We start from the raw sequence: 12,346 nt of genomic DNA, 5'->3' as shown, positions 1-12,346 counted from the left end.
TCTTTCCTAGGTGTATTTCCCTAGATGACATAAGATGTGATGTGGATGGGAACCTGTGGCCAAATGGAGAAGACCGAGTAGATTAGCATTACTATTGTATGTGTATCAGTGGATGGTGTGTATACAAATTCTTGTATTTTGGGATTACTTAGTGCAAAAAACTAAAAATACATAAACAAATATTGACGAATTCTGCATGATGTCTGATTCATTCCAGTAACATATATTGAAATTATAAACAGAGATGTGTCCTTGTTTTACACAAGAAAACACTGTGTAATGCTACATGTTGCTAGTGTTTTTTAGGTCATTGTTTTGTGGGTGACAAAGTGTGTTTGTCGGCTGTCAACCTTTGCTAGTGTTCTGGAAGAATGAATTTATTTGAGACCTGAATAAAGTGTTTTGGTAGTTGTAGTGCATTTTGAATGTGAAATGAACTGCTTTGCCAAGCTGAAGGTCAGTTAGGAGAATTGTGTGAAGAGTTTTGCAAAAGTGACCTAAGTATTGAGAAATGTGTCCTAGCGGCTGTAAAAAACTGTAAGTCAAGTTCTTGGCCTGTATTAGAGTCTCAATCTGCCTCTGTATAAGGTGATGATTATACAGATGTTATACTAGATGTTTTTGCCAGTATGGTGTGTGTGTAAGTGATTCATGGGTAGTGGAACTTTAGGTTGTAGTTATCCCTTTTTTGTAGGGCATTTATGTTAAGAAGCTTCAAGGTAGCCACATAATGATATTTTCTTTTGACTTGCAGTGTTGACACAGAGGAGAAACTTTTCAAAGACTGTAACAACTGTAAAAAAACAAACAAACAAAAAAACCTAAACAAAGAAACAATTGTTAGGATTGGTATATTAAAAAAGATAATGTGACTTACCGGAATTTAATTAATTGTGCTGTGATTTTGTTCTTCTGTGCTTCTGCTTGAATCTGTTTGAGATAGTGACATTGCCAAACATGAATTAAACCACCTGAATTGAGTAGTTTGAGATTATGTGAAAATTGAATGACACAAAGATGGGGCTAATTGAGACTTACAGCAGTGCTAACATTTCTGAAAAAAACACTGTTTGGATTATTGTATGTGTCACTAAATTCCACATTTATGGTCAATTGATCTGTTGTAACAGAAGCAGTAGTTGGTGTTATTGTAGTAGTTGTGTTTGCTGTTGTTGTTGTAGTTGACATCGCTGTGGTTGTAGTAGTTGGCACTCTTGTAGTACTCGAAACCCGTGTTGTTGTGTCTGTCATTGGTGTGGTTGTATTTGGCATCAGAATTGTTGTATTGGTTAGAATTGGTGTTGGTGCAGTTGTTGGTAATGGTTTTGTTGTAGTAGGATCTGGTGTAGTTGTGTTTGGAATCAGTGTTGTTGTGTTTAGCATTGGTGTTGTTGTAGTAGGATCTGGTGTTGTTGTGTTTAGCATTGGTGTTGTTATAGTAGGGTCTGGTGTTGTTGTGTTTAGCATTGGTGTTGTAGTAGTAGGATCTGGTGTTGTTGTGTTTGGCATTGGTGTTGTAGTTGTAGGATCTGGTGTTGTTGTGTTTGGCATTGGTGTTGTAGTTGTAGGATCTGGTGTTGTTGTGTTTAGCATTGGTGTTGTAGTAGTAGGATCTGGTGTTGTTGTGTTTGGCATTGGTGTTGTAGTTGTAGGATCTGGTGTTGTTGTGTTTGGCATTGGTGGACAGGGAATGATATCTGTGGAGAAACATTCAAGAATTCCTTATATTGTTTTAGTGACACGGAGAACACTCATGACGCAAACTTGATGAATTTAAAGTGAATAAAAAAAATACATCTTGTTATAAAAACGACAAGGTCCTTACTTGTGACTGGTTCACAGAATTCTCCATCAGGAGGAAATCCCTTTATGCAATCACAGGTTTGTGAGGTAACATTACTGCATGCGCCGTACTCATCACACTTGCCACATGACCAAGCAAACTGGTCTTCACACTGACACTGGAGTCCTCCAGTGGAGTTTGGATAGCACCCTTTTCAAGACATTTAAAAGAATAACAAAACACAGTTCACAAGTCATACAGCACCATATGAACAGCATTAAATGTGTTGGAGTGCAAAAGTCAAATAAGATCAGGTCCTTACATGTGGTGAAGTTCAAGTCTTTCAGTGTTAAAGACCCAGTGATGATTTTGGGGAAGGAGAAATTTCTCAGAATATTTCTGAGCACAACACTGAAATTCTGGGGCACACTAGATGCTGGGATGTGCAGTTCAAGGTCTATATCAAAGTCCACTGGTGCTGTGAAGGAGAAAAGGGGAAATCCATCACATACAACTGTTGCAATGATGGGAAACTATATTTACGTGAAAATGTAAAACTGACCCAAGTTCGACTCATGCATGTTACAGATTTTCAAATACCTTTATCATTTAAGAATGCATTACTTATTAAAGTATGTTACTTGTCCAGGTTTATCCATTACCAACACATGGGTTTAGGTCAATGCCTAAAAAGCTACTTGGTAAGTTTTAGAAAATTAGCAGCGGCTGAGCTAAAGCACAACAGTAGCCATATCTTTTGAAAGTGTTTTCTTTGTTGCCAAATTGATGGCCTCCACGTTTTTCTCTCTAAATAACATATTGTATACACTTTCCATTGTAAAAATAACTTCTTACATATTGATATTTGATAACACACCCAAAATACAAATTAAACATAACAAGATCATTTGTGTCTTTGAACACAAACAATCAGATAATTTAATACAGTGTGTATAGAATGAATTGAACTGTGCTTCCACAAATGAATAACAAAGATGTTTGTCATACCAGGAGGTGGTGTTGGGCAAGGAGCGACACCTGTGGAAAAACATTACATGTTTAATTATTTAAATTTCAAGCCAGAAACTAAACGCCATGACTTTGGTTATGTCATAGAAATGTCAGCAAGGATAATGAATGCAGTGTTAGGTGTGTTAATGTTTCTTTAATACAGTGAGTATAGAATTAATTGCAGTGTGTTTCCACAGAGCAATTCATATCTAATGTCTAATCACTCTCATAACACAATGTTAGGTAATCAGACAGTTGAAAAGTTCATTCATCTATTTGATAAAGGAAGTAGTCTGTTCATCCAACAGCTAGACAATTGCAGTTCTTACTTGTGATTGGTTGCCAGAACTCCCCACTCAGAGGAAGTCCATAACTTTTGGTTATGTCATAGCAATGTCAGTAAGGATTTTGAACGCAATGTTAGATCTGTTAATGTTTCTTTAATATGCTTCTAAAATGCTTCTATTTCTTCAGCTGCAAGTTTCTTACTTGCGTTTGGTTCACAGAACTCTCCATCAGGAGGAAGCCCTTTGATGCATCCACAGGCTTGTGAGGTGACATTACTGCATGCACCGTATAGGCCACACTTTTCACATGACCAACCAAAGTGGTCCTCACACTGACACTGCATTCCTCCGGTGGAGTTTGGATAGCACCCTGTTAAAGTCATTCAAAACAATGACAAAACACACCTCATAAACCATGCACCAGAGTATGAACACATTTAAATCTGTCCGAGTACAAAATTCTTACATGTGGTGAAGTTCAAGTCTTCAATTATTAAAGACTGAGTGATGGTTTTGGGGAATGACAAATTTCCCACATAGTTTCTGAACAGATCAATGAAATTTGGGGGCAGGCTGGATACTGGCAAGAGCAAGTTAAAGTCTATATCATACTCCACTGGCACTGTAGAGGAGACAAAAAACAAGCACCCCATTTATTTAAGATGTTTCTACTTCTGTTGCAACTTTATATATATAATATACATGTGAAATACATATATCACATGTATATTAAATTACATGTGATATATCATTTAGTGATATAGCTGTTGGTGTAGCTAGTGTTGACACTGAGAAAACATTTCTCAAACATTTCATAAATTTTAAATATCTCTCGTAAACAAGAAAATTGCGACTACAGCAACTGAACCTTTGAAACAAATTTCATACAAATGGTCAGAGGGCCCGGTGGCGCCAGTGTCCGGCAGCCTCGCCTCTGTCAGTGCGCCCCAGGGTGGCTGTGGCTACAATGTAGCTTGCCATCACCAGTGTGTGAATGTGTGTGTGTGAATGGGTGGATGACTGGATATGTAAAGCGCTTTGGGGTCCTTAGGGACTAGTAAAGCGCTATATAAATATAGGCCATTTACCATTTTTATACAAAGTTATGGCTTTAGGATAGAATTCAAATCAACATCCTTTACACTTTAAAAAAAATTACATTATTAAATCCTTTCACAGAACACAGACGTAGAAACCTCAGTCTAACTACATATGCTGGATAAATGTACTTACATTTACATTACATACTTACTTACCTATCACATGTGATACATGTTTGCCTAGTCCTACCTGGGTTGCTGGTTTTTAACTGGCAATATTGCCCATCTGCTGGAAGTCCATTAATGCATCCACACGTATCACCAACGATGGCATCACAGGCCTCATAGTCAATGCATTTGTTATATGACCAAGCAAAGCTCTCCTCACATGTGCACTGGTATCCAGTTATGTTTGCAGTTATGTTTGGTGAACACACTGAGAAGAACACAACACAATGGTTCAATGTGACACTTTGAGTGAATAAGATTGGCAAGCAATGGAGATGCAACATAAATGGATGTTTTACCTGTTGTTGTATTAATGCTTGTAATCTCACCAGTGGCACTGATCAATAAAGGAAAACTGAGAGTGTTCAGTATCGACTGGAATTGTTCCAGATTTGAGACGCTTATAACAGCTTGGAACTCATACTCAGTGGAATTTGATGAAGCTAAAGGTAAAAAAAAAGAAAAAAAAAGAAAAACCCAAACAAACCATAAAGCAATGATAACACTGATAATCTGGACTTGGTCAGATACTGTTATTGCTATTCAGTTCTGCTTGTTCATTGAATATCCTCCCTCGTCTAGTTTTTCAAAGCACTTTGCAAAGCATGTTTTTTTTTAATAAATACAATTATTATATAATTATATTATTAGTCAACAAACATGTGTTACGTTGTAGTAACACTGCTAAAATTTTACTCACTTTCTCTTTTTTGTCTTAGATGAATGCTGGATTCTTCTGCACTCATTAACTCCTGGAAGAAAATCCAGGAGGAAAATGATTTGTTTCACTGTATTTTTTCATCATTATACATTCATTCATTTTTATTCTTACCTCAAAGAAGCCGTTTAGAAACTCTCTGTGTCTCTCATACTTAAGACAGTTCCATATGACTAGGAGAATAACGATGCATAACGAGACCTTTCGTAATGTCATCCTAACTAAAGAGAAAAGAACACAAGTCCTTTTAATAAAATCAGTCATTATTCACGGTGTCATGCTGCTGGCATTCCTTCTGTAAATGGGAGCCAACAGGAAGGCAAAAGGTTTTCTGCCTTCCAGATAATGTGCTGCTCAACTTGTTTAAATGTATTTGGATCATACCAGCCTGTCAATGTTTATTTGTTAGCATGCAAACAGAGTTTTAAAAATGTTTAACTTCAAACATTGTCAAAGTCAACAACTTGTAATACTAAGCAAAAAAACAAAAAAACAAAAAACTGATGGTCTATATACAGTATGAGAATTTTCGAGTGCCAATAATCTTTCCTGTTCTTAGATAAGAAAATAGTAACTGATGTTTTAATTTTCTTATCACAGTTGTGTCACGGTATTGGGTCGTGTGACCCAGCGTTCTGAGTTTTCCTTGTATTTTGATATTCATTGTTTCTTTCTTTGGTATTAGCTTCTAGGTTTCTTTAGTCCTTGTTTAGTACGGGCGATCGTGGCTTAAGAGTTGGGAGTTCGCCTTGTAATCGGAAGGTTGCCGGTTCCAGCCCCGGCTTGGACAGTCTCGGTCGTTGTGTCCTTGGGCAAGACACTTCACCCGTTGCCTACTGGTGGTGGTCAGAGGGCCCGGTGGCGCCAGTGTCCGGCAGCCTCGCCTCTGTCAGTGCGCCCCAGGGTGGCTGTGGCTACAATGTAGCTTGCCATCACCAGTGTGTGAATGTGTGTGTGAATGGGTGGATGACTGGATATGTAAAGCGCTTTGGGGTCCTTAGGGACTAGTAAAGCGCTATATAAATACAGGCCATTTTAGTAGATCCATTTATGTAGTCATCCCTGTGTTAAGTATTCCCTGTTGGCTCGTGTCCCCATGGCTCCTATTTTACTTTGAAAGGTCTTGTGTTTCTTTGTACTACGTGTTTAGTCTTACTCTCCCCTTTAATGTCATTATGTTTCATTCTAGTCAGCTGTGTCCTCATGTGTCTCCACTTCCCCTGATCACCTCATGTATGTATTTTTGAGTGCCTACTTGGTAAATCCTTTTGTAAATAGCTTTTCTGTTTCCATGAATACTCATGGTCTTCAAAGAGTTCAATGTAGGAGGTCAAACAACTTGAACAGCACAACCTCCAAAACAACTCCAGTACTATCGCAAATCTGATTTTGTTTGTAAAAATGCACTAATTTTTTATTTTATTTTATTTCTTTCAGGACCAATGGATTGGTGAATGAGTGAGAAGCTGTGGTTTGCTGCATTTGTTTTTCCTATAAACTGTAGGGGAAAAAAAGATAAACTGGCTTTGTTGTACAGGTGATTTAAATTATAGCTTACTTTCATTATCCATCTGGACAAAAACACTTGGGGCCACCATGGAAACTGAAGACAAAAATAGCTGTGTCCCAGGTTGGTAACCCAAGTGGGCCCCAAGTATCAGACCTGCTTCTATCCATCTGGGCCCCATACTCATTTGTTGTCTGGGGCTGATTTGGGACCCAGCATAAACCCATCTAGGAAAACACATTTGGGGCCACCATGGAAACTGAGGACAAAATTAGCTGGACCCTAGTTGGGTTTCCCAAGTGGGCCCCAAATATTAGACCTGCTGCTCCCTATTTAGGCCCCACATATGTGTGTTGACTGGGAGGCAACCGCCTGTGTTGCCCGTATCAAAAACCGCTACTGCATCTGATGATTAACAGGTGTGCCAGGTTCAGTGACTCACTGCCCCGCCTACCTATACAAAAAGGGAGGCACCAAAAAACACATACAGACAAAAACACCACATAACCAGAACCCAACTCCTAACAGTGCAAGCCTTTTACCTCAAACTTAGTCACTGCTCGGTGACATTCGTCTATCCTGGCCTGAAAGGAGACACTACCCGTAGACTGCAGCGAGAACTGCCAGCATCTGAGCCAGCCAGACTCTGACCATGATGAGAGAGGCTCTCTCTCATCATGGTCACCTAAATGCAACACACAGTAATGGCAGGTTTTGTAATAAGGCAGATCGCGCTAACATAATATGCACTGTTAGTTGATTATTTACCTGCTGCATTAACGGGAGAGGACGTGCAACGTCACCGCTGCTGCTGGGTTGTGATTCACGAGTCCGGGGCGGAATTAACCGTCTCGAGGCAGGCGTTGCTGATTTGCAACAGTTAAAAACTAACAATCTGATTACCCCACATACATATTTTATGAGTTTGTTTTACTCAGAAGTACCACTGCAGGACTTGGTTGTGCATTAGCAACAAAAAACTTAATTTGAGCCTGAAAGGGTTAAAAACATGACATTCATTTAAGGTCATCGCGAGCAAATGCTTTTGCATATTCATAGTGTTTCCTCCCTTAAATGAAATATCTACTTTGCAAGTATTGCAAGTTGCCCTGTTCTCATAAAGTATAACAAAACATTTGAGCGTTTGAGCTGCTTAGGCGCCGTGTTTCCTGACAGGTAAATGACGCTCCGCAACGTGGTGACATCATTCGCGGTAACTGGAATCGATAAGGGAATCATTTGCAAAAATGGCAAACAATTTCAAGGAATTGAAACAGTGGGAACCGGTTCTCAACAAGAACCGGGTTTCGATACCCATCCCTAATTATGTCAGACTTTGAAACAAAGACACTGTGTTGTGCAATACATACTAAGTGCATTAAAATAAAGTTTATATGTACAGCAGTGGTAAAGAATTTAAACACTCACTTTTGACTTTAGCAGCACAGTGTGAGTAGAATTTCGTTAAGTTAGAGAAATGACACAGACATAAAAACGTAACAATGAGATTAGTCTAAGTTTAGGTGAAGATGGCGTTTGGTTTGCTGAAATGTGCCCATGTTTATTAGTTGTTCTGGATCATGAACTCGATAAATGTTTCACAGTTCTTAGCAGCATTATACCCCAAGAGTTCAACCTTACTAATAAGATTTTTGTCTTATAATTTATTTTAAAAGGAAACTAATAAGTTAATGCGCATGTGTACCCCTGAGACTGTCTCAGATCTGTTATTGATGTTATTGATGTTTGTTCCTGAATTGAAAAGTGTATCATCTCCAGTCATCCATCCATTAATCCATCCGTCTTCCTCAACATACCCTATTCGGGGTAGCAGGAGTTGTAAGCTTGTCTCAGCTGTCATTGTCACAGTACGGCTGTGTGCAGGCAAAAGTAGGACCCAAACGCAAACTCACAGAGACAAAAGGTAAACTCAAAAAACACAGCTTTATTGCTGGCGTGGAGTGGGACACGAAAAACAATACAAAATAGACTAAACTGGGAAAACTAAAGCACAAGGAGCCACAGGGAAAAATCACACAGCTATGGTGGAGACTACAACACTGACAAAGAGAAACACAGGGCTTAAATACACAGAGGGATAACGAGGGAATGAGACACAGAAGGAGGGCACAGCTGGGAGAAATCAGGACTGGACGAGACAGAGACGCAAAACTAGAAACACTCACATGAGGCATGGACCTTCAAAGTAAAACAGGAAGTATCACACAGAGACGCGAACTAGACACAGTGGAGACAGCAACTAAGAAACAGAGACAAACCATAAGGCAGAGGTCTAAGAACCAAAATACACAGAGGGAAATACTCAGCTTTGAACACAAGAGACTAGACTAGAGGGAGTAACAAAAGACCAACCATGAGAACATAATGCACAATGCAGGGTGACAGAAAACAAGAAACTCAAACATGCAAAGACACACCATAAACAGAACAGAGGGGGCACAGAGAGACATGAAGGGCAGGGGAGACTTAACATGGGTTGAAACACAAGGGGGAACTAATAAGCAAATCAACATAGGAGGCCTAATGACCTAAACATACTATAAACATCAAAATGAACTAAAACTCAAAACACTGGGTCCTAGGACCCAGGATCGTGACAGTCATACGATAACAGATAGCAAACATTCAAAATATTTAATTTATTGCTGTTTGCTTGCAAAGTTAATTATTTGTTTGTTTTTAGCAGTATTGAATAGCAGTATGCTATTCAATACTGCTTATTGAATAGCAGTAAATGCAAAATAGCTAGATATTAGATATGTCGGTAAACATTCTAGGATACTTTTTTAAAATTGGTCTGAAGATATGAGGAATAATAATACAATATAAAAGACACTGAGTAATGGAAATTCTACATTAAGTTGATTACCTTTTGCCGTTGTTGCCGTCTGTAAAGCCTCTTGTCAGGAGAGCATAATCATTTTGCAGCACACCTTCACATACAGACTACAGCATCAAATGAGAAACCAACTTCCTTGATTGCTTTTTCTGAGTCACAAACCTGTCTGTCTGGTTTCTTTGAGAGAAATGTAGATCATACACTTGATAAACTTCAATGTGTTGATGATTGTCCTTGTTGAGGCAGACAGTGCTTCATGGTCTTCGTTCAGTACCTCAAATTGGCTGACTGGTGTTTACAAACAGAAAACCAAACAGGGGTGCCAAATCTGAAAATTTCTCCCATAATATGCATGAATTTAGCTCCTGGATCCAGAAACATATCTGCTTTATTTTATTAGTTTGTGATATTTTCTTAGGATGTCATGCAGGTTTTTTTTTTTAATCATTATTTGTCATTCAATTTGTTTGATGAAAAATTTCACATTTTATTGTTCATTGGTAAAAAGCAAATAAATGGGCTTTCCAGTTGTATAAAATTTATTGCCAAGAACCATTGTTGCAGAAAAGAAACAATGAGCCAAACATGGTTTATGTTTTGTGGTAAGTTTATGTGAATTATTATGTATTATGTATTATTATACATATTACCAGTGCTATAAAAGTTCCAAAGTTGTGGTACTCATCTGATAGTTATTTGTTTAGATATCTGTGTAACTAACATCATAAAGTGGATGAAGTGAACTTCTGATGTGTTCCTGTAAATACACAGAATGTATTCCCTTGTCTGTTTTCCTTTTTTCATGTTAATTGGACTCTGTGGGTATAATCTCACTTTATTCAGATCATTAAATGGCCATTAATTGGTTTGTTTTTTTAGTTTTCTTATTGCTGGAAAAGAGTGAGGCCCCATGTTGAACACCTCAGATGATCTGGGGAAGGAGAATATATTTGTGTTTTGTTGTTTGGTAACATATTAACTCAGGGCCCAGCAACACTCACACTATATAATCACACCTTTAATTGAAGGCTTTTGAGACATAATTAACACATGAGTTTGCATTTGCGATATCACATATTAAACTATTTATTTTAAATCATGTTGTATATTACTAGTGCTGTTATTTATAATAATTTTAGGAAAAAATAGAAATGAAGCAAAAATGTAATATTACAAGAAAATAATAAAAAAAAGAAAATCTCAAAACTGTAGGTTGTGATTATTACATGTTTTGATTCATTCAGTTCATTAGTGAAGTCAGCTACATGTTACAGTACCATACTACACTAAGTTGCAGTAAAACTAAGGTCCCCGAACCCAAAAACTGTACGAACCTGATTAAAACCTGTTTGCAAAATTACAAAATGAAATCAAATCTGGTGACTTTTTCTGGTGTTATTGGAGACTTATTTATGACAACTTTTGACGTGAAAGTATGTATTGCTCTTCTCAACAAGCAGCGGGTGCTGCCGTGGGCACCTCGCCCGTGCCAAAGCGCTCACGGGCAGAGGATAGTCCTCCCCCAGCTGCTATCAGGGCAGGAAATGTTCCCACCTATGCGTCCAAACTGCAAATGATCGTGCATGAGTGAAACCTCTGCTCCCGCAATGACTGTAACGCAATCAATTCTTCTTTTACTGTTATGTTGTTTTGTGGCTCACAAGGTTTAAAACTACTTAAACACACACACGCACACACACACACACACACACACACACACACACACACACACACACACACACACACACACACACACACACATACACAAAGTAACTCCACCAGAGTGCCTATTTCGGGTCACTTTTGCCGGTCCAAGCCCAGATAAAGGAGCAGGGTTAGAATTGGGACATTAAAAAAAACAATAATCGCTAAAAGAAATTTAATTTGTAGTTCTAAATAAATTCTAAATGCATTTAGGATGTTTTTTTACTCACTTTATGTCTTTATGTCTAGTGCTTTTATCTGAGCTCAATCTGTGCTCTCACCTTAGCTAATACTGTAACACGATCTAATCTGTTATTTACAAATTGGCTGATAACATATGTTTACAAAGTACACTATTCTTTTAGACAGCTCATGAAATGAGGCATCCAAAAACAAACAGAAAAACAAACAGGGCTGTCAGGAACTAAATTCATAATATGCATGCATTTAGCTCCTGGATCCAGAAACATATTTGCTTCATTTTTTAAAATTTGTGATATTTGCTTCAGATGTCATGCAGTTTTGTTTTGTTTTTTAATCATTATTTGTCATTCAATTTGTTTGATGAAAATTTTCATTCTAGAAGCTAACCTCATGACATTAAGGAGTGAATGTGATATCAAACAAGTGATACACAACCACGAGCACTTATAGCAATGATATCGGAGTGTAATTGTATGGTATCAATGAGAGGGAAAGTAGTCACAACAAAGGGCATTGTGCTATTGGAAGGCAAATCCAATCACAAAGGCAAATCATGAAAAGGCTGCTAGGAAAGCTGCAACATACCTGCAGAGGGTCCGGCAAGTCCTGAGGAGTCAGCTGAATGGAAAGAATACAATTAACACCTACGTCCTGCCGGTTATCAGATACCCTGCTTAGATAATAAGATGACCAAAGAAAGAGGTAGAAGCCACTATCATCAAAATAAGAAAGCTTTTTACCGTGCATGGAAGTTTTTACCCCAAATCCAGTACCCTGAGATTGTATGCTAAGGAAGGTGACTGAGAACTAGTGAGTGTCAGAACCACTATCCAGGATGAAACAACGTGGTGGAGGGTGAAGGCAACAGTGGGGCAACAGTGATCCCTGGTAGTCAGAGCACTTGGGACAGTGACCCATGGCTGGGCGAGTTGCTCCAAAAGATCGCAGGAACAACGTCCAAGATCTCTGTCCCAAAGAGCGCAGTCCTAGGAACAGCAAAGATC

General features: G+C 38.4%; 1 protein-coding gene across 2 annotated transcripts; it reads right to left on the bottom strand.

Moving 5' to 3' along the window:
* Positions 1 to 597: 597 nt before the first annotated feature.
* LOC143414447 (uncharacterized) lies at positions 598 to 9,540 on the bottom strand. 2 transcript variants are annotated; one of them, XM_076878814.1, is made up of 13 exons: positions 9,465 to 9,540; positions 5,182 to 5,288; positions 5,050 to 5,101; positions 4,649 to 4,792; positions 4,372 to 4,557; positions 3,548 to 3,703; positions 3,284 to 3,451; positions 2,792 to 2,821; positions 2,106 to 2,261; positions 1,826 to 1,993; positions 1,039 to 1,697; positions 878 to 930; positions 598 to 793 (listed from the first exon to the last, which is right to left on the bottom strand). In XM_076878814.1, exons 2-13 carry the CDS (start codon positions 5,281 to 5,283, stop codon positions 778 to 780), a joined length of 1,890 nt encoding a protein of 629 aa, XP_076734929.1. In that variant the 5' UTR covers positions 5,284 to 5,288; positions 9,465 to 9,540; the 3' UTR covers positions 598 to 777. The 2 variants fall into 2 exon arrangements, with proteins under 2 accessions (XP_076734929.1, XP_076734928.1); XM_076878813.1 differs by lacking the exon at positions 9,465 to 9,540 and having other exon boundaries at positions 5,182 to 6,541.
* Positions 9,541 to 12,346: the final 2,806 nt, after the last annotated feature.

This window comes from Maylandia zebra, linkage group LG20 (assembly GCF_041146795.1).
Source record: "Maylandia zebra isolate NMK-2024a linkage group LG20, Mzebra_GT3a, whole genome shotgun sequence".
NCBI classification, from domain to species: Eukaryota; Metazoa; Chordata; class Actinopteri; order Cichliformes; family Cichlidae; genus Maylandia; species Maylandia zebra.
This window is presented reverse-complemented; position numbering and strand designations above follow the sequence as displayed.

What these genes read in the sequence shown, in the direction of transcription:
- LOC143414447 (XM_076878813.1), bottom strand. Translation starts at nt 5,331, where the DNA reads ATGACTGATTTTATTAAAAGGACTTGTGTTCTTTTCTCTTTAGTTAGG. An exon ending in TTCTAAACGGCTTCTTTGAG is followed by an intron (nt 5,102 to 5,181) that starts GTAAGAATAAAA and finishes ATTTTCTTCCAG; the next exon opens with GAGTTAATGAGTGCAGAAGA. An exon ending in AGACTTGAACTTCACCACAT is followed by an intron (nt 1,994 to 2,105) that starts GTAAGGACCTGA and finishes TGTCTTGAAAAG; the next exon opens with GGTGCTATCCAAACTCCACT.